The sequence below is a fragment of the Falco peregrinus genome, chromosome 2, assembly GCF_023634155.1.
Source record: "Falco peregrinus isolate bFalPer1 chromosome 2, bFalPer1.pri, whole genome shotgun sequence".
Taxonomy (NCBI): Eukaryota; Metazoa; Chordata; class Aves; order Falconiformes; family Falconidae; genus Falco; species Falco peregrinus.
Window position 1 is genome coordinate 118,223,968 of NC_073722.1, and position 24,550 is coordinate 118,248,517.

The 24,550-nt window shown below is 46.2% G+C and overlaps 1 protein-coding gene across 3 annotated transcripts in view; it reads right to left on the reverse strand.

Annotated features, from left to right (window-relative positions):
- The window catches only part of MAP2K4 (mitogen-activated protein kinase kinase 4), a 90,188-nt gene that overhangs the window by 23,991 nt on the left and 41,647 nt on the right, over positions 1-24,550 (reverse strand). For 2 of the 3 annotated variants that reach the window (XM_055794927.1, XM_013298206.2), the window contains exons 3-4: positions 14,057-14,231; positions 4,250-4,369 (exon numbers count right to left, since the gene is read on the reverse strand). In XM_055794927.1, coding sequence (XP_055650902.1) covers positions 4,250-4,369; positions 14,057-14,231 — 295 coding nt within the window. Of the gene's footprint in view, positions 1-4,249; positions 4,370-14,056; positions 14,232-20,177; positions 20,274-24,550 lie in introns of all 3 variants that reach the window. The other variant, XM_055794926.1, reaches the window with a different exon arrangement.

Consider the following 24,550-nt stretch of genomic DNA (forward strand, 5'->3'; position numbering starts at 1 on the left):
CAGCTCTAGGGCCCCCAGCACAAGAAGGACACGGACCTGCTGGAGCAGGTGCAGAGGACGGATGCCAAAACAATCAGAGGGATGGAACACCTCTCCTGTGAGGACAGGCTGAGAGAGCCGGGGTTGCTCAGCCCGAAGGAGAGAAGGCTCCAAGGAGACTTTACTGCAGCCTTTCAGTACTTAAAGGGGGCTCATACGAAAGATGGGGACAGACTTTTTACCAGAACCTGTAGTGACAGGACAATGGGTAATGGCTTTAAACCGAAAGAATGTAGATCTTCGCTTGGACATAAAAAAGACACCTCTTACAAGACGCTGAGACACTGGAACAGGCTGTGTAGGCCATTTGCAGACACCCCATCCCTGGCAGTGTTCGAGGTCTGGCTGGATGGGGCTTTGGGCAGTCTGACCCAGTGAAAGACGCCCCTGCTTATGGCAGCCAGGGGACTGGACTCGACAATCTTCAAAGGTTCCTTCCAACCCATTCTACAATTCAATGATTTTATAACTCAACGGCCACCAAATCCCTTCTATAGCCAGCGTAACCGGGAGCACAGCCAGTGGTATAACTGTCCCTTCTGCACTTTCCTCCAGGCCTTCCTCCTTCTGATTCTCTTCATTCTCCAGCCTTTACTAAATGCAACTTTCTTCTCTGTTTTGTTAAGTCAGGCTGTGGACACGAAAACCATGTTAACTGCCAAACATTACCATGTCAGTGCTCAGGGATTCTTTCTGTTACTGAAAAAACAATGTTTGGGGTTTTTTCTGCCTAGGATAGATAAGAGAACCAAGTAATAGGGCAATCCCCTCAACAGCTGCACTAGAAGGATGAAGGATGCCGTACATCATGGAGAGGTGCAACACAGCGGCATGAAGGCCACAGCACCACCAACAACAGCAGCAGCAAGCAGAGCACTGACCCGTGGAGGACCTGACCAGCACATGCACTATCTGGCATCACTGCATTGAAGCCTCTAACTCCATGCAAAGGCTGAAACACTGTCTTCTACCTTTTCAGCTTTGTTTCTGCTTCATTAAAGAGGTAATTTCATCTCATCTAATGAGTGCCGATAAACTCAAGCAAAGTCCCACACTCGGCTATCAACCTGTAGGTTTTGCATTCTTGCACGTTACATTACATACACAGACATATATATAATAACAGAAGAATGGCCCATATGGTTGAAGAACAACATGTGTTAAGATGCTGCCCGCTGAGGGAGAAGCAGGAGCAGTTCCAGAGAAGAATTTCGCTATCAGAAAATGCTTGCTGAACAAGTGAGACTGAATACATATAGGGAGAAGTATTTGTGTAATATTTGGGGATGGTGCAGCGTTGACCTGGATTGTTCACGATTTGGAAACAGATCTGCTAAGTGGGGGGTGGGGAGGAGACAGGTTCAAATGTACTGGTGAAATTATTTTCCCTTTCTGTGCTTCTCTGCTGTCATAGTTTCCTAGCATTACAAGATGTAATTAATATTAGAACATGTAGTTAATATGACAACACAGAAAACCTTATCCAAGCATACCAGATCACCCTGTATACCTCTGAGGTACTTGACTTGGAACATCACCTCGGCAGCAAGGGACCTAGGAGTGGGGAAGGTTGCTTTCACCTCAGAAGCAAGTACCATGGATGCTGAGGGTGGGAGGAAGGGAATTCAAGGGGCCAACACGATATAACCCAGAGTGACCTCACTGAAACCTTTCCCAGACGGGTACGGAAGGAGCCCTGCTTGGCTGCAGAAGGACAGGATTTTGGACATGACAAAATAGCGCAGCAGAAGCCAGGCTGACATTTGGGTGCTGATCAAAGTAGGTTTTTGTACTATTTATGTATTTATACTTACATCCTCGGATGTGCCTAGAGCTGCAGAGGGGTTACAGGCTTGAACAGCTCTGAACATGTTGCTCATCAGCATCTGGCAAGACACTGCCTTGCCCAGAGACTTTTCTTCACACCGGTTGACAGCCTTATCATTTGTATTTCAGCAAAGCTGGAAAATTTCAGCCAAAGCTGAGGCTCCACACTTGGAAGGAGCTTGTACTGTGTGAACATGGACAATGCCTCCTGGCCCAAAATGGTTTTGTGTTTAAACAGATAAGAATAAGCAGAGCATGGGGAAAAGGAGGATTATTATCCTTATTTTAGAGACTGAGATTTAAAGCCAGGGGAGTGACCTGGCAAAACCACAGAGGCAGACCCTCTAGAAGCAGGAACTGAATATTTAGTCCCAGTTTGGGGCTTTAACTACAACATTGACCTTATTTCTCTACCAGTTCCTGGGTAAAGCCCCAAAAGACTGCACAGGCTGCTATGCCTGATAATATGCAAAGACAAGTAGCTGCCAGTAGGTCTCTATTTTCCTTCTTCCCTTGAGCAGATTTACTGGATTTGTGCTGAAATAGTGGAAAACAGGCAAGGCTACATGTCTAGCACCCTACACTGTGTCAGCTTCAACACCAAAGCAATTAGAAGAGGAAGAATAATCCACACCTGTGGGAGAGCTGCAGGAGCGACTGTTCTCTGGAGAAGGAGATGCAGCAGTCAGGTTTTGACATCCATCTTCTCCAAAACTCTTTTCTTGCAAATGGACCAAATGCTTGCAACCTAGTGCTGCTCAACAGCACTGTATTCCTCTTCTGTCTGTACTGAACAGACTCAGCTCAGCCTAGTGACTGTCTGTGGGCTCCAACCACTGTGTAAGACTGTCCGGGCTGCATGCAGGAGGCCAGCTTCCCAGCTGTTTTTACCGGTCATTCAAGGTTAGATAGGAATGGAAGTGCCCGAGTAAAGCACAAGGAGATAGAGGGATACCTTCTGCGGCCCTGCAGCATAATACCTACCTTAAATTACAGTGAGTGGACACTAAAACAGTCATAAACATACAGTGATTAACACCATATTCCTGGCCACGAACAGCTGAAGTATGTCAGGATTAACAGCGGTCAGCTGACATAGCTTTCAACGCTCTTAATTCTGTTTTCACTTGGGAAGCACTCATGGAAGCATCATGCTGAAGAACCCACTCCACAGCACACGCTACCTGTGTGCGTAAAAGGACAGAAAATTCCAGCCCCTAGGCGAGCTATAGCAGGTACTGCTCCTTTCAAGAACAGTCATGCAGGTTTGGTCTCTCCCAAAACGACAGAGCAGAACCTGAAAATGCCAAGACTGGCAGGAAAGATGATCACAGGTCTGGAAGGGGTTCCATGTATGACACAGGCTGGCAGTTTTCAGGCTGGGTAACACACAACAGAGGGGGAATAAGGCACTGTCCATAAAATCCTAAGTGGCCTGGAGAGGATGGATGAATATCAACTGTTTACTGCCTCCTCAAATACAAAAACTAGGGGAAGCAATAGAGGCACCACTCAAAAAACCAGCAGGGTGAAAATTCAAAATTAGTCAAGGTGATTTGCCTTCAAATGAGGGCTGGACAACCAAGGCAAATGCCTCTCAGGGAGCACCATGGATGCAAAAAACATACATGTATTCAGGAAACTGAATACTTTAATGGAAAAGAAATCCAGTAAGAATCACTGAGCACAAAGATGCCACATCTAGCTCACAAGACACCCAGCTGCACACAACTGAAGGCTACGGCGAAGTATCACACATGCTTCTGCAAGCAGACCGCATGGGCCGTTGCCAGACACAGAACAACCCGCTGGGAGTTTTGATTTGACCCAGCACAGTTGCCCTTGTTTGTTTACATATCTGCAGGTAGAAACCACTTCAAGAGAGGTGCGTGTCAATTGGGAGCCTCTGACACAGCCCTGGTACATACATACATACATCAGATAACCTTGTAGGGAGCTGGGACTACTATCACAGCAGCCACCTCCGTGACAAGGACACAGGTCCTCCACATGGTCACATCTGACAGTCACTGGCATGAACCACATTTGTGTCCAAGTGCCATGCTGCAGAGCTGCGCCCAGCCTGGCAGCACGCACTCTGTCTGGGGGAGCCAGGGACCAGAGCTCATCACAGAGAAGAAATGCAGGAAAGAAGGAGACTGAAACATGCAGAGGGACATAACAATGAATGGGAATAGCATGTGTGTGCTCAGCAGCACCCACTTGTCTGCCTCTCCTAGTTAAGTACCCTTGATTAAAAGTGGAGAGCTAAGAAACCTAACATAAATTGACTTTCTCCTCCTTACTGCAAGTTGGAAACTGCAAAGGAAAAAAAGGTAAAAAACAAACTCTGCTATAAATGAAGCAAGTTTGGAGTGCCCACCTCTCTGAAGAGTGCGCCATAAAACTGAACAATATACGGGCAGTCACTGCTTCTCATTACTACATCAAGGTCCATCAGAAGCTGCTTCTGTTCTTTTTCATCCACTGTCGACCGAATTCTCTGAAAGAGGAAGAGTGGCAGAGACTTTATCACTTACATGCCATTACTGTATCCTCAGACCCACTTCTGCAGAAACATGCCAGGGACCCCAAACCCAAGGCTGAGCAGGCAATCCCCAAGGCATGCTCAAACACACTCTAAGAGAATTAACCTGGGTTCTCAAACAAGAAATATAACTGAAAACCCCTAAAGCCATTTAATTCAGACTATAAAATCCCCATTCCTCTCATGAGCATCAACATTTTCAGACTAAATGTTAGATTGAAATTAAAGAGCAGAAGTTTCATTGAAAACTACATAACCAACATATTCAGACTTTCGTTTCAAAACAAATTCCCACACAATTCTTAGCCATGTTGGACAGGGATCGAAGGCTCTTTTGAAATGTAACCAAGGAACGTTATGTTTAAAATTTTGAAGACAAGCACAAAAGACAAAAAGGTTCCTTCCACCATGGCTGGCATGGTGAAAAGGGACCATCACATAACCAAGGGAAGACATTGCTCTGGTAGTGCTAGTGGTGGCCAACAGTCGCGTGAGCTCTTCTCATTAAACTAACAATTCTTTACCTCGTACTGGTCTAGGGAACATTAGCATTGTGTAAAAGACTATATATATATACACACACATATACACACTATGTGTATATAATAATATATATACACACACTATACTTTATATATAGACTACATATAAAGAAAAGTCTCATTTGGGCTTGAAAGAACAATGCAAGTTTGAAAATTGAAAACTACACATTCAAACATGAAGCTTGTTAAATGAGGGATGGAGAAGACCATCCACAGTTTTTCACGTGATTTTACAGACATATTTAACAACTCGCACTAATTAATGCATTCCCTGAATCACAGGTAAGGAAATCGTGGTCCTGAAGGGGTGACTCATGTTGAAAAATCATTAAAAAAAAAAAAAAAAAAAAAAAAAAAACCAAGAAAAAAAATAATTTGGCAAGAAGTCCAAAGCAACAGAGGTAGCCTGGACCCTTCTTGAGGAGAAAAACTATTTGGCTATCCAAAAACTTATTCAAGGTTGTGGGAAAAATCTGCTAGATACGAGTACTCACTCCCACTGCCACTACTGCCCTGTGAACTGGTGGCATCAAGACCACACACATGGGCAAGCACAAGGCTAAGTATCTGAAGGTACTTCCAAGGTTGGCCATTCATACAGCACCATGAGAAACAGTGCTCGATTATGGACCTTAAGACTATTTTGTGATGACCCACACAGAATGAGGGCAGTATCAACACTATAATTTTCCTTACCTTTAGTGTATCCTGATATTTTGGTATTTCACCACTCATTCTTAAGTTCTAGTAGCTCTAGTTTGGCCTAGACCAGTAACTGTCATGTTCAAATTGCCCTTTTCCCTCCCAGTGAATTCTAGAGTGCTCAGCAAAGCTGGCAAGAGACTTGCCCAGCACAACCCCAATCTGTCACACCCACACCCTGCGATGCCACTGGGAGGATGGGATTTTGTAGTTACAAACAGAACAAGAAGATTGGCTCAACGGACTAGTCATGAAACTGAAACACTTCACCTCTAGGTCACTGGTTCAAGTCTGTTCCACAGTTCAGACATACCACTGAAGAAAGCCTGATGAGTCTGATTATTTCTTTGCCTTGCATCTACACCACGTAAAACTCTGCAACCCCTGCTGAGATACCAAAGGCTGAGCAGATTAACTGTCTCCCTTCTAGATGGCACAGCACCAGCACTGCGTGAAAGGGTAATGCCACTGCTCTGACCTCGACAGAAGACAATGGATGCCCAAGCCACCATGGTGGGACCTATGAGGAACTGTTTCAGTCTCTCATCGAGATGCTACGACTGCTCTGAAAAGTTCACCTCTTTGGTGAGGAGCAATACCAAAAGGAGCTTTTCTCCACACTGTAACTCGCATCTCCCTTCTGTGCCAATTCTGTGTCTGTCTCCAAGAAGCCTCTTGCCTGGTCATCCAGGCATCTTCCCAGCCCCATTCTGCATTCCTCTTGCACGTGCATAATCCTGTCACAGCCATCCCTGCAGCATGCTCCTCAAACTCCACAACCTCCCCTGGAAGGATCTCCTCCCACCTCTGACATCCCCCTTCTCTGCTGTTACTACTCTAACTCTGGAAAGCATCTAATACATGCTATGGAGGAGGCAATTTTAATTGCAGCACAAAACAACACTGAACTCAAAAGACTCCTCCTTTTCCCAAACACCGTCTCCCCAGGGAGAAATGGAAAAGGCACACAGAAGACCCAGAGGGTGGGCAGTGGGTCAGCTATAAGGCAGAGCATCCAGGCAGACACGGGAGCCAAAGGACACCGTGAGAAGCCAGCACCACGTCCCCAACAAACACTGCTTCAGGGAGCAAAGTTAAGGACATGAGGCAGGACTGGGAGGTCTCATACAAAAGTGCTGGAGACCAGAGACTGGCAAATTCAAGAGGAGGGTAAGCTGTCGGGGCAGCATGCCACACAGCGCTGGGCTGGGGTCAGCCCAGGCTGGAAAAGATGGCTTTGCTTAGCTGGTGCACTAGGGAGTCTGCTGCAGGCCAGTGGTCCCAATTCACCACCTAAGGAACCAGTGTTCACCAGCAAAACAAGAACAAAACAGCAAAAGGTGACTTGAAGTAAACAGCAGCCACCATCCAAACAGCACACGCGCCATCATGGCAACCTGCTACCTAAGTCCAAGGCAGAATGCAAGACACTGCAGCAGCTACCACAGACAGACTCCCCAAAGAACACGGGAGGTGGCAGGGAAGGAAGACACAAGGTGAGGCAACAGCCTGAAGACACCATTTAAGACAGGGATGAACAGTTCTGACAGCTTCAGTTCTCAGACCTTCCTGCCTGGTCGCTCTACTGCATGCAGGCACTGACATGGCCAAACTAGCCACATATATAAAAAGTGGCGTTTGTAGTAGAGCTTGTGGAAAGTTTCTTTGTTAATGGCTCCTTGTTGGCCTCAAACTTAAAACTGCATCAAATCCTCCAGGAGGAAATTCTCCAGCCCTTTTAATACAAACAGAGGTTAGGACAAAGCCTCCTGATAGCAGGAAGAAGAGCTCCGAAAGCTGTGCCCTGGGCAGCACCAACAGCAAAGGGACAGCCTATGCTGCGGACCAGACCACGCTCAAACCTAAAACCAGACAGATGCCAGAAACCAGACCCAAAACAGAAGAGACATCACCCAGCCCCAACACACACACAAAAAGATTCAGCTGCTGCGGGTAGCGACCAGTCCAAAAAAGAAAAGGAAAGAAAAGAAAAAAAAACCCCTGTAAACACCAAACTGAACACCAACCCCTTGGGCTACAAGACCAGGCGGAGCCATCCTGCGCACAGGGCTGGCAGCCCCCGGCAGGCAGCGCAGCGGGGCTCGGCAGTGCCACGGTGGCCTGGTGCTCCCAGGGGATGGCAGGGACCCAGGGCACCCAACTGCAGGAGAAAGAGGGTTGGCCCACTTGCTGTTGAGGACAAGAATATTTATCTACCCATCTGAAACACATTTACTGCCGACACAAGTATGTCAGTCTTCCACTGGTCACAGCTAGTTTCCTACCTGCAATAACAAGGTTCTCGCTCTCTCCCACCATTTCCTTCTCGCCCTTATTCACTCCCTTCCCAACGTACTTACTACCAGCAGGACTGGCTTCCCCAACTCTCAGTCAGCTACCCTAATGGATGAGCAAAACAGAAAACTCTCCTCAATAAACCATAAGGAGTCAACTTGGGAGAGGGTACCTAATTGTGCGAACAGCGGATATGATGATTTGCCATGAAGCCAACTTGCAAAAAGCCCCAAGGCTTCTCTCCAGAAGTCATATGAGAAATCCAAAGGACAGAGAAACTGCCCCCTTGACTGAGCTTAGTGTCAGTTTGGTGGGGTTTTATGAGCTATGAGGCATCCAGGTAAGGATGGAGAGATTATGGAGGTAGAAATAAATGTAAAATTTTCTGTTCTCAGGAGTATCTGATACTAGCAACCTATTTCAGCTGTGAGACTGCCATCAGAGAAATCCTGTGAAAGCCAAAGACATGAACATCTGTTTTAAAGCTATGGATGAGAGAGTAAGCACCGACTACGAGGCAAAATGATGGAAAAGAAGCACTGTGCTCTGAACAAGAAATGGCTCCACAGCTTCCTGGCTTCTCCAGGAAGAACAGGGATCCGACACAGACACTCACAGGCTCGACACCCTGCTGAACTTTCTGTATCTCTGTGCAGTGCCCCAGCCAGCTTCTCTGGTTACCCAACTGATCTTGAAATTGTTTCTGATTTTCTTAGGACAAGTTTAGAGCAGAAGAAGAGGAGGACCACCTGTAGTCTGGACAAAAATATTACCAGACTGAAGAGAAAACAAGAAACCAGCAACAATACCTGAGGACATTGGCTGGAACCGGAAACTAGACCAGGCAACACTGCAGAGCAGGACTACATCAGCTAGGCTGTTATACAGTAGGTATCAGAAGATACAGAAAATTCTGGTACATGGCTGAAAATCACTAAATCTTTTGGGGAGGGGGAAAACCAAACATGACGACTGTGGACAAAAATGCCCTCTGCTGGATTACTCTTCTGGCTATAACTATTTCTGACAGAAAATTAATACAATTAAAAGAAGATTGTACGGGGCCACAACAAGAAGCTGAACGGTCAACCAAAGCACAAACCACTCCAGTCATCTCTGGATGGTGTATTTTTCAGCCAGCTGAACCATCAAAAAAGAAATGGGCAGCTTCTGCTAATACTGAACCCCAAACGCTGAAGGCACTCGCTGCTGCAGGGCAGAAAGCCCCAGGGCTAGCAGAGCCGAAGGGGAGAGGAGTGGGAGGCAGGGGGCTCCTGCCAGCCGCCAGCAGGCTGAGGACATCACTGCCGTGCTTGGGGTCCTGACCCACACAGGTACCACCTAACAGATTAAAGGCTGGCTATTTTAAATATTCACTTATTTATCTTGTGAACTCTTCAAACAAGCAGCTTTCCTAGCCTTCAAGAGGCCTTTGTAAGTACCCTGGCTAATAAAACCCACACCAGGTCTTACAACACAGTATTTAAGTCAAAAGCAGAGCGTTCTGCTCCAACAGGGAGAACACTCCCCAGCTTTCATTCCAGTTTGGGCTCTTTTTCATTTATGTATTTTTACATCAGTCTGGAAAAAAATATGCCAAAGATCTTTTAAAACACTTTTTTTTGTGTGTGTGAGCTATCACCAGTGCCAGGGAAAAACCTCAGGACAGAAAGAAACCCCCCAGTTGCTGGGTGAGCTTCCCAAGAAAACCTTTTCACCAAAATAAAGTGGGGCTTCTCTACGGTTGCTTTGATGTGCCAAAGGCAGTCCTGTTCCTCGGATTTGTGGTGTCCTCCACAAGATGCACAACCCCCTTGAGCAGCTGGGATAACACCACATGGTGATGCTGGAGGGCAAATACTAAAGGGGGCTGGAGAACTGCACTTACTCTGAAGCCTCCAGGATGAAAGCAGGAGTGATGGCACTGGAGCACATCCTGAGAAGGGATCAGGGCTCTCTGCCAAGTGAAGCAGCCCAGGAGATTATTCACAAGTCACTTATGAACTGCCACAGACCAAGTGAAAACAGACTAAAGAGAAAATGAGAAACCAGAAGCAAAGTCGAAGGCCCCTGGGTAGAACTGGAAGCTGAACCAGGCAGCATTGCAGGGAGCTGGTGGTGCTGCAGGCAAATGCCAGCCAGGGCAGGTACTTCTTCAAGGAAGAAGAGCCCAGAAGAGAAACCTGCCAAGGAGGTGAGGAGTTAACGTACGAACTGGCCTTGCAATTGTGAATTTGCAGAGACAGAGCTGGCACTGGACAAAATTGGGCTGTTCTCTTTCCCACCTGGAAGAGTGTTGACCTCATATGCCAATAAATCCTCAAGAAAATGAACAGGGTTTTTTTTCTTCAGTGAGAGGAAGAGCACAACGCCAGCTGACCCAGAGCAAATGGATTTCACATCTCTAGGAGGACCTAAGAGAGGAAGGGACCACATGAATAAGAGGACTGTCTTTTATAAAGATTCTGGAAACGCAATACAACATTTTCGAGGGGCAAAAATAAGAAAGGTCTGAATACAAATCCTCCAAGTTGGATTCCTCTTTCCTATTTCCTCCCCCCCTCCTCCTGTTGGCTCTAGGAAGAGGGCCTCTATGGCAGAAAGGGTAAGGGATGCAAAAAAGCCTGGGGGCCTGTCAGTCCTTCCCGCTGGAGCAGCTAGGTACCCTCGCTGCAGCTGCCAGGATCCATACGCTGCCTGGTAAGGTCAAAACACATCAAAAGGAAAAATGAAAGAAAACAGTGCCTCCACCGGCAGATCAAAAGTAATTTCCATGATATTTCAGCACTCAGGAATTATTTTCCTGCAGTGGTAAGAAATATAGGCAGGAAGCAAACAGGCTGTGCTTGGGCAGCTCGGGGGGTCCCAGGGCAGCAGGTGTGGGTGGGCTCCGCAGCAGCGGTGCCACATGTGCCAAGGGGGAAGAAAGCAGAAGGCTAAGCAAAACCATGCTTCAAGGAACCAAAGACTGCTCCCTGTGCAAAGGCATGACAAGCTAGAAGAAGCCAGAGGAAGGAGCTCAGAACAGGATTTGAGGGGATGCAGGCTGCGTAGGCTGAGAGGTGAGCAGTATGAACGCCCAGAGGCACCAGGCTGCTTTAGCACAGCAGGTGCTGCCATCAGCCGCAGAAAGACTCCAGCGCGGGGGGAAAGAGCAACATTTCACATTGCATGCTTATAGAACAAGGAGGATTTGAATCTGTCCACAGCAGAAGGGGCTGACAAGCCACAAGGGGTGCAGCCTGGTCAGGGCAGCTGAAAACAGGACTTGGCCCTTCCAGGAGTAGGGTAGGAAGATACCTGACTGCGCTGGAAATTTGCAGCCGTGGTAGTAGAAATCTGGGTAGTGGTGGTGAAGGATGGAGGAGCAGCTGGGGGAGGCCCCCATACCAATTTTCTCTGCATCTAGTTAGCAGCTTCTGGAGCCATTGCTAGTGAAACACAACTTTTTAGAACAGACGACAACTTTTGGCTTGCCGTCACCATAAAGCTATTTCCTACTGCTGAATGTCCTTCCAAGGATGATTTGTCTGCTGCACCAATGCTGCTCTTAGGGAAGCACAGGAGAGGGACAGCAGCACCACCAAATAACCAGAGACACGGGCTTTGCAATCCAGCCAGCTGCAGGGCAGCACTCCTGATGCCCGCACACAGCATGGTGCCGCGCCACGGAGCTGCAAGCAGGTGTCACTGAGATTGTAGCCAAGACCTCAAATCGCTAGTCTGGCACGTTTTCTTCTCAAACCACCATTCCCCTTCTCAGCCTTCTCTTCCAGAAGGGCATTATGTTGAAGGAGAAGAAAACAAGTTGGAGTTCCTGCCTGTAGAGCAAGGAGAGACCATGGAGAGGAGCTGTTCTCCCTGAAGGCAGGCAGGAGGTGGGAGACAGAGCAGAAGGCGGACAGTCCCAAACACAGATGGCCTGTAGGGCAGACTTAGAGCAGGAGCAGGGAGATTAATGTGCAACCTCAGCAACCAAAAGCAACCGCAATCTAGCAAAGAAAAGGCTGAGTAGTTTGGGATGAACTATTCACTAGACCAAGACCAACCCTGTCCTGAAACCTCATCTCCAATAACCACACCATCCAAGCTGTGGAACAGCTGCTGCTGCCTCAGAGACCTCACTTACTGTTCCACCCACAGGTCTGTCTTTGCTTGGTTTACTGTTTGATCCCCACTGGGAAAAACAGAACAGTCCCTTACACTCACATTTTAGAAATTATGTGGTTGCCCAGACACTCCAACCTTCCTCCTGGAGGCCCAGCCATGCCTGCCCCAGGGGAGTGGGTTCAGAGAAAAGAAGGTGGCACCATTCCAGCCCACAGTTTTGATATTTCAAAGTTTAGACACTGTAAACCTAACAGGGTTTGTTTGTTTAAAAGCGAGCCCCCAAGCCCAGCACCCCCCTGAGGCTCAGACCACCTCTCCTCCTTTGGGAAAGCCAGTTCAACATGCTGTGCAGCGTCACCTCCAACCCTGTGCTTCAAGAACACAGCACTGCTGCCTTCTGCCTCTCGGATGGGAGCTGTACCTGCACCACGGACCCTTCACACTGACAGGGTTATCACCCTACAACACTACCAGCCCTTGTGCAAACGCAGTCTGGGACAACAAAATTTCTGTGCCAGCAGACACATCTCCTTCTCAATAATGTTAGCTAATCCAACAAAGCACTCTTCCCAGCACAGCTTTACCCACTGCAGGGCTTCGGGAAAAAAGCCACTCAGCCAGAGGTATGCCTTTTTCTCACCTGTGGTTATCATCATCACAGTAGCAAAGCTAGAGCTGCCCAGGTGACACCCCTTGGGTTTGAGGAGCTGGGAGTCACATCACAGCACTACCTCAGCAGTTTTCAACCTGTCATCTGCAAACTCCATCTAAAAGTTCCACCAAAGGCAACTGAGAGAAACAAGTCTTTAGCTACGGGCAGTCTCTAGCTCCACTGGAGACTTTTAGGGATTCAAAACCAGGCTGAAACACCACTGCATGGTGATCCAAAACACTCAGACCTGGCCAGCGACGCCACCTGTGAGAAAGTCAATATTTAGTGAAGAAAACCAAAGGACGGTGGTTACTCCAGTAACCTGACACACTACGGACAAGTAAATTATAGTCACAGCAGCTAGAGTCAGGGCTGAGGCACATCTGCCTGGCACGTGAGAACAGCAGGAGTGAACGTTTCCAGATCAGATCAGGGAATATTTCAAAGACGACAGAGATTTGGAAAAGGAGCAAGACTGTTACATAGCTCACTGCTATGCTTTCATGGGAGCTATGGGAGCACTTACAGTTGATATCACCAAGTTAAAAGACTGATGTAGTTTGCTGCCAGCCCACAGCAAGCACAGAAAAGGGGGGGGAGAGAGAGAGAATGGCTGCTGCCCACCTCAACAGACAAGCAGCTCCTCAAAGATGCCCAGGCAGCAGCACTGCTGTGGCAAGACAAAGATTACTCCACATTGCCCAGCTGGGAAATGAGGTTGCATACTGTATCTGGTTTTCTAGTGAGTCTTTGGGTAGTATAAGGTAGAAAATGGACAGTCCAGAAGACTGCTACGCTTTCCACCTCCACAGCAGGTCCAGCATGGCAAGCACAAAGCAAAAGATGCTCCGTTACACATCAGCCAGAGCAAAACACTCCCTAAAAGATGTCTGCTCCATTCCAGCTCCTCCTGGTGAGGCTATACCATGGCACATGCTTACATAAAAAGCAAATTTTAAGTCACTACCTTATTTCACAGAAGACACCGAGAAGCCTCAGAAGATACCAACTTGCGCCTACCACCAGCCTAGGCTGTATCTGAACCAGTGACCCAGAGGTGAAAGGCCCATGCCCCGTTATCGGTCTCCAGAGACATGTGATCCCCTCAAAACAGTAGGTTCCTGACAGGCATTTTCAAAAGGGCACAAGCAGTTATGAGAGCTTCACAAATCACTTGACAATATGCCCATTATACAATGTATTTTCAGCAAATAGCAGCCTTTACACTGGAAATAAATAGAAAAGAGCAGTAGATGGGTGCTAGATGGAAGAACATTAATTCTCCATCACATTTCATCCCTAATGGACTGAAGTACAAATGTAAGTATGGGCATCACCTACTTTAACTGCCATAATTTGCCCACTTGGTTTGTGGACCATTTTGTTGACAGAACCATAAGCGCCTCGTCCAATTTCTCCAAGGTCTTTCAAGTCCTCTGCTGTAAAATCCCAATGTTGTTCAGGGGAAATCTTCAATTTTCCTGATGATTCAATGCTGTGTGTTCTCAGTCTCTCTCTGTCAAAAATATTGGGAAGCAATTTTTCCACATTTTAAATAGTCTGTAAATTTCTCTTTTCAGCACTTGATTAAACATTAGAAGAGAGGGGTTCACAAAGGCTACAGCAACAATCTGACTCCACGAAGGATTTTGGTTGGGGTGGGGGGTGCAGGGGTAAGGGAAAATGTTAAATCAAAAATGACATACACTTGCCCACAGCTTCAATTAAGGATAAGTTTCTCCAGCTGCGGCTTAAAATTCAATGTGTCTCATATAGTAGAGTCATTCTAATCACTCATTCACACAGTTCTTTCTGCTTTGTACAAAATACATCAGGCCTCAAACAGGATCTGGTATCATGCAGAACCAAGAGCCTGAAGAGCACTCCCCAGCCCCATCTCCCCAAAGCTTCTGCTGCTCTACACCACCACGCTCCCAGCAGCTGTCTGCCTTCTAGCTGGGCTTCTATGCAAAACGGGGAAGCTCTTCTGTGGGAATCAAGGGGACTTTAGAAAGAGTTTGCTCTTAATGGAAAACTGCAACTTAAAAAAACCCAAACGTTTTAGGTCATCATTTAATTTATATTAAAAAAAATAAAATAAAGATCCAGTAATTTATATTTATAAAAACCAAGTTGTTGTGACATAAGAAAACAAAACCTGCCTGTTCAAGTGTGTCTTTGCTAAACACCTAAATTAACATTCTCAGGCAAACACTGTCCCTACTAAAACCACCAGGACCTGTCCAGGTAAGGAGCAGACCAATGCTCAAAATTTGTAGGACAGAAGAATTCAACAGTTGCTTTAAGGTACCCCTAGTTACTCATTCAAATGCAGCAATGCCATCACTGAATTAGTAGGAAATGCACAAGTATTTTCAACGCTTTTCATCTTCAAATGCCATGCAAATTTTCAGGTTTTCTTTAATTAATTAGCTGGTTCACACTTCTTGGGTCATAAAGCCAAAAGCTTGAATTTCCCACTTTCAAGTAGCATTAACAGCATTAAAGACAGTTCCCACTGCAGGGCACACCCATCTCACGCAGACATGAAAGCACACAGGTTCTTCTGACCACCCTGTGCATGAGGGAGATTCTGTCAAACTCATCCCAGGGACTCCAAGCACTTCTCTTGGGGATTTGATTAAGCCACCGCTTGCTCACCCAGGGTCCAGCCCAACGAGCAGAACATACATGAAATATTCTACCAAATACATACAGCTTGTTGAGTTTATCAGCCAGAGGAATAAACACATGATGGCCAATTCCACACTGATAAATGCAGTCGTTTGTCCAGCAGCAGCTGCCAACGCTACCCAGCTGGATGTGATGGAGGACCCATCACAACCTCCACTGGGTTTTATTTGGAACTTGGGTTTTGCGAGGGCAATGAGGTTACGTCCAAAGGTCAACTGACTGGAGGAGCTACGGTTCAAACGGCTTAATCTGTGGCACTTTGGTTCAGTGCTTCCCAGGCTTCAAGCAGCTGCATGTCCCGCAGCCATGAGCCAGCTGCTGCAAGCCTGGCTGAGCAGCTCCTCTCACCACTGGGCTGCAATGCCCTGGTCCCCCCTGCTCTCCAGCCTGCCCAGCCTGAGGCTCTCACTCTGCTGCTCCCTGCAGCGGGCTCTCCACTGCCCTTAGGAACAATTCGGGAAACCTACCACTAGTGCTACAATACAGCACAGATGTGACGGACACAGCAGCCCGCGCAGCAGAGGTCACACCCCTTCGTTAGCACTAATAGCATATCTTTGAGCTTCTGTACATAATAAAACACTGTATTGAGTAGGGTTCTCCATGGAATTTGCTTACTAAAAAGCAAAGAATGAAAATAAGGCAGTAAAATGACCAAAAGAAAAAAACAAACCCAAACCAAAAAACAAACAAAACAAAACGGAGGGAAAAAAAAGAAAAGAAACATGATCTCCAGACTTGCCAGCTGTCTTGCAGGCAGCTTATGTTGGAAGCTGCATGAATTAGTTACTATCTAACTGCTCAATCATCCTATTTTGTCACTGCCATAAAAATAGTTCTTCTTTCGAAGGAAGAAGGTAGGTGAGAAGCTTGGTGCCAAGGAAGCACCAGCAAACAGGCGTTTCCTGCCTGCCTCCTGCCAGCTGGTGGGCAGGAAGAAGCATGACCACTGAGAACTACATCTTGTTCAAAAAGGCATGGGAAAAAAGGCAGAGGTGCTACCAGGAGGGTGAAATGTAAGGTTTGATTTTCTGAGCAAACCCTTTCTGTCTCTGGTTTCAAAACAACATTTCACACTGAAGTTCTCAGAGTTAAAAAATTTAAATGCTGATGTGATTTGTTCAGATAAGGCAGTCAAACCCAGCTCCACTCTTCCCTCTGCCTGTTTCTTTTCCCAGGAAACTTTGCTTTTCTTACCCTACGTCAGAAGATAAAGCAAATTTGAATTCATTATGTCCTTGTTACACAAGAAGCCTGTTTCTCCCCAGCTGTAGCATGAAAGCAGATCTGTGCCATTGTTCCCGCAGCTGCAGGATGGGTGGTTCGAGCAGCCGGGAAGAAGATGTGAGCTAGGAAATACCCGGCCGCGGGTCTGCACCAAGTGCCCTGCGCAGCTGGACTCGGGCGCAGAGCAGCGGAGCCCCAGGGGTTTGGATTGAGATGTGCTGTCACCATCCACCCACAAAACCTCACGTGCTGCAGCTTAATTTGGCTTAATTTCCATTATGTATTTATGATGCCATCTGCCTTGTATTGCAATCACAGTTCCTACTTATCTTTTTTCAAATACCCAGGGAAACGGCCATATACACAAATGACAAGTTTGACAGTGTGACAGACATTTTAATATAGGTTTTGCTTGTTCAGCTGATTTGTCACGTGTAAACAACGCAGTTTTCCTTTCAGCAGCATGGTCTATCTTAAGAGTCAGTAACTGGAATGCAATGATGACTTTCAGCATCAAAAATCTACATTTTATATTAGGATTTTTCCAGCGTAAGTCAAAATGACAAGGGATTTCCATGCCAAGAAAGCAGCTCAAAAACCTCAAATCTAGAACATAGACACTTTGCACTAAGATAAAATGGGCATTTTCTGATGTAAAACCGAGGGAGGCAATAAGAAGAAATAAATCATCAGTGCACTACACCTATTACTAGATTTGCACTGCTGCAGATACACGAGGACTTAAATCCACAGGGTAGACATGCCCCCAAGCATACAAAGCGCCTGCATAAACCCTGCGCTGCGCTGGACACAACGGCCTGCTTCAGGACACAGGAGGGTGACCACACAAAGCGGTGCCTGGCGAAGGTGAGAGGTGACCGTGCCCAGCCCTGCGGCTGCACCCGCTGCCACCCCCCTCCCTCCCCCCAGCGCTCGCACAGGCGCGGGCGGGCACCCCGGTTCTACGCCGTGCAACCCACAGCTCCCAAAGGCTAGGGATGCGGGGCAAAATCGGGCACGTAGTCTCCAAATTACCAGCATGTGTAAAATAGATTTCTGCAGATTAACAGAAAAAAAATTGCAATAAGCAGCTAGAGGGCTAGATACCCCTCAAACATTCAGAAGAAGCATTTTCAAATGCACCGTAGGGACTATAGCTCCTGACACTTGTGCTGGACTTGAGCCTCCAGCTCCCCACCTGGCTGCTGGGAGGTTTTAAAAGGAAAAAAAAAAAAACCAAAAAAAAAACCCCAACAAACAAAAGAGGCGTAGGCAGCTGCTCCAAGGGCAACAATGTATCACAACTGGCAACAATGTATCAGCAGTGTAGCAATGCTATGTAGCAACAATGTATCAATAATGTAGCAATGACATGCAGGGACAATGTAGAAACAATGTAGCCATAATATGTAGCAACAATGTAGCAATGAGAGAGTTATATAGCAACAATGGGGCAACAATGGGGCAACAATGGGGCAACAATGGGGCAAGGCTGTAGGGTGTCTGGCGCAGGGGTTACTGTGGGGTCCCAGCAGTCACCCGAGGGCTCCCAGCACCAGCCAGCCCACAGCCCCCGCTGGTCGCCCCCTCCCACCCGGCGCAGGGCTCAGACCCACGCGGGCTGGGGCTGCCCACTGCCAGCCCGGTGACCAAGCCCCTGCCACAGCCACAGGCCCAGGTTCTTCTCCTGGGAAGAACCATGAAGAGCACTGGGAAGATCTCGGACAGGCTGTGTTAGTTCCCCTCGCCCTGCTGTTAGCACCAAACTGCAGGGAGGCCAAAACTTTTTAAAACAAGCGCTTCCTTGGCACAAAAAAAAAAAAAAAGGAAGACTAAGGAGAGAGCAGAGAAAAGTTGGTGGATTTTTTTTAAGCAAAAATGAAAGTTATCAGACATGAAGCAAGGCCAGAAAGATGCTGTAGTAGCTACCTAACTCCTCTTTTCTTTAGTTCGGTAGGAGTTCTGCAGGACTCAGCCCCAGGCTGAGGTATCTGACATGACAATTGACATGAACCAACCAGCTCTGCAGAGTCAAAGACCCCAGCGAAGCAGCTGCGCTCCACCGGCCCGCGTAGTGCTGCTGGATTCTTCTAGGAAGTCTCTCATTAAGGCTCCTTTTTACACCACGTTAATAAGAACATATTCTACTTCTCCACAAGTTTGGTAAAACGCTGCTCAGCACAATGGGACTTTAGAAACTGATTTGTGGTCAATCAGCCAAAGGAATGCTAAAATGTAAATCCTAACAAAAAAGCTTCCATGCAAACCGCAGGGGTTTAATAACACTGTGCACGGCTCTACGTTCAGAGTAAAAACACAGCTTGTGGCTCTGGCTAACATGTTTCTACCAAGTCTGTCAAACAGCTTAGAGAGGCTGCAATGCTTCTGTCTCGTTGCCTGTGTTACTCATAAAACAGTTTTCAGACCCTGCAGGCTACCACTAATGAAGTAGCAACCCTACTTTAAATTTCACTGGAGAAAGTCTCCAAAAGAAATGTTCCACTTTTTTTCCTAGAGGGCTGCAAATGGTGGGGCCCTCACAAATCATTCGGATTCTCATGAGAATAAGAATAATACATCCAATAAGGGGATGGGCAACAGCGCCCTTGCAAGAAGGGCAGCACTACATCAGTTTTGCTCTGACCTATGTAAGTTGTCCTGAGGCTTAGTTACATTTAATAACAAATTCCTACGCATGAATAAGAGATACAGAAAACGTGTCAAAGGCATTTAAATTACTTGGGTTTGTACCTCTTACCTACACAGACTGAAAGCCAAAGTACACTTGCTCCCCTTCACCATGACCAAGTGGCAGAAATTCTCCCTATCGTTGCTCTGGATTTCTACGCTTTCCAAAACGTTAAAATAAAGCTATTAACAAAAGTATGGAAGATTGCACAGCCCCTTCCACAGCCCTCAAGACTTGGTCTAGCACACACTCAAGGCTGCAAAGAATCTCCCTGACTTCAACGGTGTTTGGCTGAGGCTTTTAAAATGTCAATATTTTGTATGAAGCTCCCCTGGTAAACTACTGAGTTACAATGGATTTTGATTAACCCTGCCCTTGACACGGAGGAAACCGCTCGATTCCTCGTGGCGAAGCCTGTGCCAAATTTAACTGAGCATATTAATCTCAAACTCATTTTGATTTGGACATGAGCCAGACTGCAGCACAATCACTGAACCCACCACAGCTAAGTATTTAAAGCTTACACTGGATTCAAGCATTTCAGCATAGTACCAGAAAAAACGGAGCTAATTAATTTAAATAACCCTCCTGAGAATGCTGACTCTTTTCCTGAAACATTATGCCTTTGCAGGAAACAGAGACATGAGCACATCTGTAAGAATCAACAAAAGAACCCAAATACCCACTTTAAATAATTTGCCAACTGATACTGAGATGCCACATCATTATCATTACACAAAAGTCACTCAGTGGAATGACACTATTTCTGAGACAAATTCCATTAATTTAATAGATGCCATTTTTGCGGGTATGGAAAATATTTCACAATGGCTAACAGACAGTTAAGCTTACTGTAGCCTGCTGGAAAGTTTCTGGATGAGGTCCGCTTCTCTCCTTTTGAAACTGAATGGGACAATGTGATTACTACCCAGGGTTGCTTGTGTATCACTTCAGCCAGGAAAAGTTGTGAAAATGACAGGAAAACATGGTGCTGTTATCACATGACACAATAACGTACAACACAATACTCAGCTAGTCACACTACCCATGGAGTGCTCAGTGTAGATGTCAGTGTGCTACACATTCTTCTTCCAAATTTTGCCTAAGCGACCTTCCCTCACTGGAAGCAAAGCCACATCTGATGATTTGAACTGCATTTTAATATATTAAATTGTAAAAATTTGGTTTTCTTACAGCAACAGCAATTATTATTTCCAACTGTATTATTGCTATGATTAGAAACATGAATAATTGCATTCAACTTACTAACCAAATACCTGTATGTTAGTGACATGCCGTTTCCTTGAGACACATTGACCATCACTGCTCTGTTTTAATTCTGGTCTCTAAAGCAGAACTTATTAAATTTTTTTTTTAAAAAAAGTATCTAGCTTTCATCCTGAATCCACCAATCTAGGACTGGTGGTGTCTCCCAGGGAGGCTTGTCGTTCACCTTACACCCTCTCCTAACGAGTAAGTTTGCATGACTTGAAAAATTACATCCTTTCTTACTGCCTCCAGAGCCACACAACTGACTGATAAATGAAGGTTAATTACCACTCTGTATTACAAGACTTATCCAAGAACAAAAATCAGGTTCTGGATCTCCGAGTCCCTCAAGCTGTCCAGCTTCAGAGATCTCCATTTCCAGTGTGAGGGCCTGTTATCTCAGAATGGTTCCAGTAGCTTGGGCAAGACGGGGTCCTGCTAAGCACTTTGTGGAGGGCACACAGACAACAAGCGCACAGGTGCTTGTACAAACACCCACAGCAGCTACCTGCAAATGGTCAGCAACGCAAACTCACAGTTTCGCTCAGCTCCTTTGGAAACACTGGAGGTAGATAATGAGCATTGTTATTACAAGTACAGGAAACATTTTTGTTTCAACTACTCTAACAAGCAACTTTTCTAATTTAAACTTCTGTATGTCATAAAATTCCAGTCCTAGTCCAGGAAAGCTAAAAGCCCTCCAACTTCTTCTCCTTTGGGATTTATTTTCTATTTGGGATTAAATGAAAACAACTTTGGGCTGCACAACAGCCTGAAATAACCTGAAATTCACTGCCAAGAATGCACCCGGCGGTACTTTTCTTTCTGTAGCAGACAAGGACAGATGGGAGTCAAAGAAATCGCCTAACCGCAAGACAGAGATTGCTTTCTCAGAGATGCAGCTATCATAAACACGGTGACCAAAGGAGAGCTCATGACAAGACCAAGCAGACCAAGTGTGACATATTTTTAAAGCATCCCTTCTCTAAGACGTAAGACTCTACAGGCCAGTGAAAGCAGCTGCCTGTTGAAGGTCCCCATGCTCCATGGTGTAGTAGCATGGTGAGATTTTAAACGTCGGTCTCCTCCGAGGTAGCTGTGCGGCGCAGAGTTTTCTCCACTGACTCTCAGGAGCCAAGAGGTGACTGTCGGTAAGGTCTCTTACAGAAAATTAAGGATGCTGTAAGGAGTTAGGCCCCAGAGTCACCTTTCCCATCCTTCACTAGTATGAAATGACCACCTAGAACATCAGAGAGACAAAACAAACCCAACTGGATCATAGAGAAATCCCCACATTCCTCAGAGAGGACAACCGCCTTCACGCTGCTGTAGCAAGACGTATTTCAAACAATCACCTTCAGCTGATCCACGCTTGTCGCTGCAAAGGCATCAGTGACACTGGGCACGAAAGACCGATTGCTCATCCAGATTTACTCCAAGCATATTTTACAAAGGAGGGAATTAAAACAGTCTCAAGGAGAAGACTGTTTAGGGTCACCATAATCCACTGTAGACTCAGCCATTTGCTCTCTCTTTTCTGAGGTTTCCCAAACTGGGAAGACCTTCCTGGGAGGCAAGAACATCCACCAGAACCTCAGAGATGATGTCTGTAGTTTTCACCAACATAACATACCACAAATCAAATTAATCCAAGTCCTTTTCAGAAGTCATTCCTCAAACAAGCAGAAGGGCAAAATCAATTCAGCCCTGCAGGCCAACCCCCACCTCCATCACGTCCATCCAACCCACCACAATGTCCTTCCCATGATCTCTGTACAGCAGCTCTTTTTCCTGGGTCGCATCCTATTCATTCAGTCCAGACGTCCTCCATGGTGCACACTGAAAGTCACTCATTTATGCAAAGGACGAAAACAACAGAAGTTGTTGACGATGACCTGAGGGGTCAAAGCAGTCTCCAAATCTGCAGACCCTCCTCTCTTTATTCTCCGTTTCTTCATGTGTACAGAAGTCAAAAGGGATGATTGATTCCTTCAGTTTGAACCCACAAAGCTGAAGAGTTGGCTCACTTCTCCATAGCCAGGGTAAAATTAAAGATATTTTACTACGAGGTGGTGATTAATGTCTGAAGAGGTAAAAGATGTACTCTGATGAAATGCAGTGTGATCCTGAGTATGCAGAACAGCAAGGAGCGAAGTTTATTCCTCTACCAGCAATGGCAGTTTCTTGGGGTTTCCTGAAGAAATGTGGTTTGCAAGGTCCACATCTGGAAACACAGGGTTCAAGTCCAACTTAAGTCACAGATGTGACTACTGGTGGTCCATACATAAAATCCTTTCTGACATTTCTGTATGTCACACAAAGAAGAAAAATACCTGAACCTGACCATCCCAGATTAATCGGAATCCAACAGTGACAGCCACTTCGGGTCAGAAACCAGATACACCATCTGCACAATACAGCAGACACCAATCCTACACGCAGGCACCAAGCCAGACCACTGTGTAAGCAATCTCCCACTTTGTTACTTGCAAACAATCACTGAACAACATATTTATCCAAAAAATGGGCAGAGACCAAACCCGTGTATGCACACACAGACATATATAGCTATATATTCAGAGACATTCAATGTAATAACCTGCTTCATCCCATTTTCCTCTGCAAACACCAGCGTGTTTGGCATATTACGTTAGCGGTTCCTGTATTTGCCCAAGGAGGAGGGAACGTGGGAACATAGGCTCTCCTCAGCTTCAGGATTTCATCCATGTTCCAGGACACTGGTCCCTAGACATACAGGTTGGGTCATCTATTGCCCCTGTTGACCCAGGACTGACTCCCAGCTCAGAAAACCAGATTCATGGGTCTAGGAGAAAAGAAGCTAAAGAAGAAAGGCCAGGAAGGTAGTCCAGGCTCTCAGATGTTGTATAAAGATGAGCAACAACACCTCCTGCTCCCTGAATAAATTACAGCTGAAATCAATACTATCTGGTATGTTTTTAGAGCATGCCTTACAAACTGGTAAGTTCAGATATGGGGATGCTCAATTCCCCCTCCTAGGTGGGACAGCAGTGATGTGCACAGCTCAGGCAGTTGCTGGGATGCAGAAAAGACACGGGGACCACAGGGTATTTTTGATCCAAAAGCTCAAGTCTCAAAGACTACTCATTGCTGGAGGAAGAAAGGGAAAAAAATTGGCAACTCCCAGTTCCCAAGTGGAATGCTGGATCTCACCTGTACCTCTTAAATCACAAAACATCACTGCTGAATGTAGCTAATCAGACCATTTCAAGGCTCAGAGATGGCAACGCATCGCACCTTCTCTGTAAAGTATGAAATACAAGTTTTAGAATGGCTTAGAGAATTTACCAGATAAAATGGTAAAGCACAGACACATAGGTCTTAAAATACTTTGAAAAATACACTGACAGATTCAAACATTATTGAAAAGTCCAACATGAATGGAGCTGTGGGTCTACCATTTTCTCTCTAACCCTCCAGAGAAGATTAGGGTATTTTGGTGTACTGAATGCTTTTAAAATCTCCATGCACCAAGATTTACAACCAGTTTGCATAGAAAGCACATACACTGCTGCCCTTGCTAGGGGATGCCGCACCTAGAAATAAAGGAAAGGGAAAAGGGAGAGAAAATCATGCTTCTGTTATCACAACAGTATGAAGGGAACAGAAGAGCTGATACAGACTCTGCGACTACTTGAGCTACTTTCACTTCTCTTAAATAAGCACTGCAGTAGTTCTATCTTCATGTGAATAGCATACAGCTATGCCAGGACCAGATGTGTCTCTCCTGATGGGTGAAGACAGCTTTAACTCAGGCACCCCCGGGGTCACTGAACACTAATGCGGCAGCTCTGCTCCTGCCAGACCCCATGCCACCTCTGAACCCTTGGGACACAAGCAGCAGAATTAAATAAAACCAAAATTCTTAAACCACACTGAACCCCCCGTAGCCTGAAACTTTGGACTGCTTTCAAACA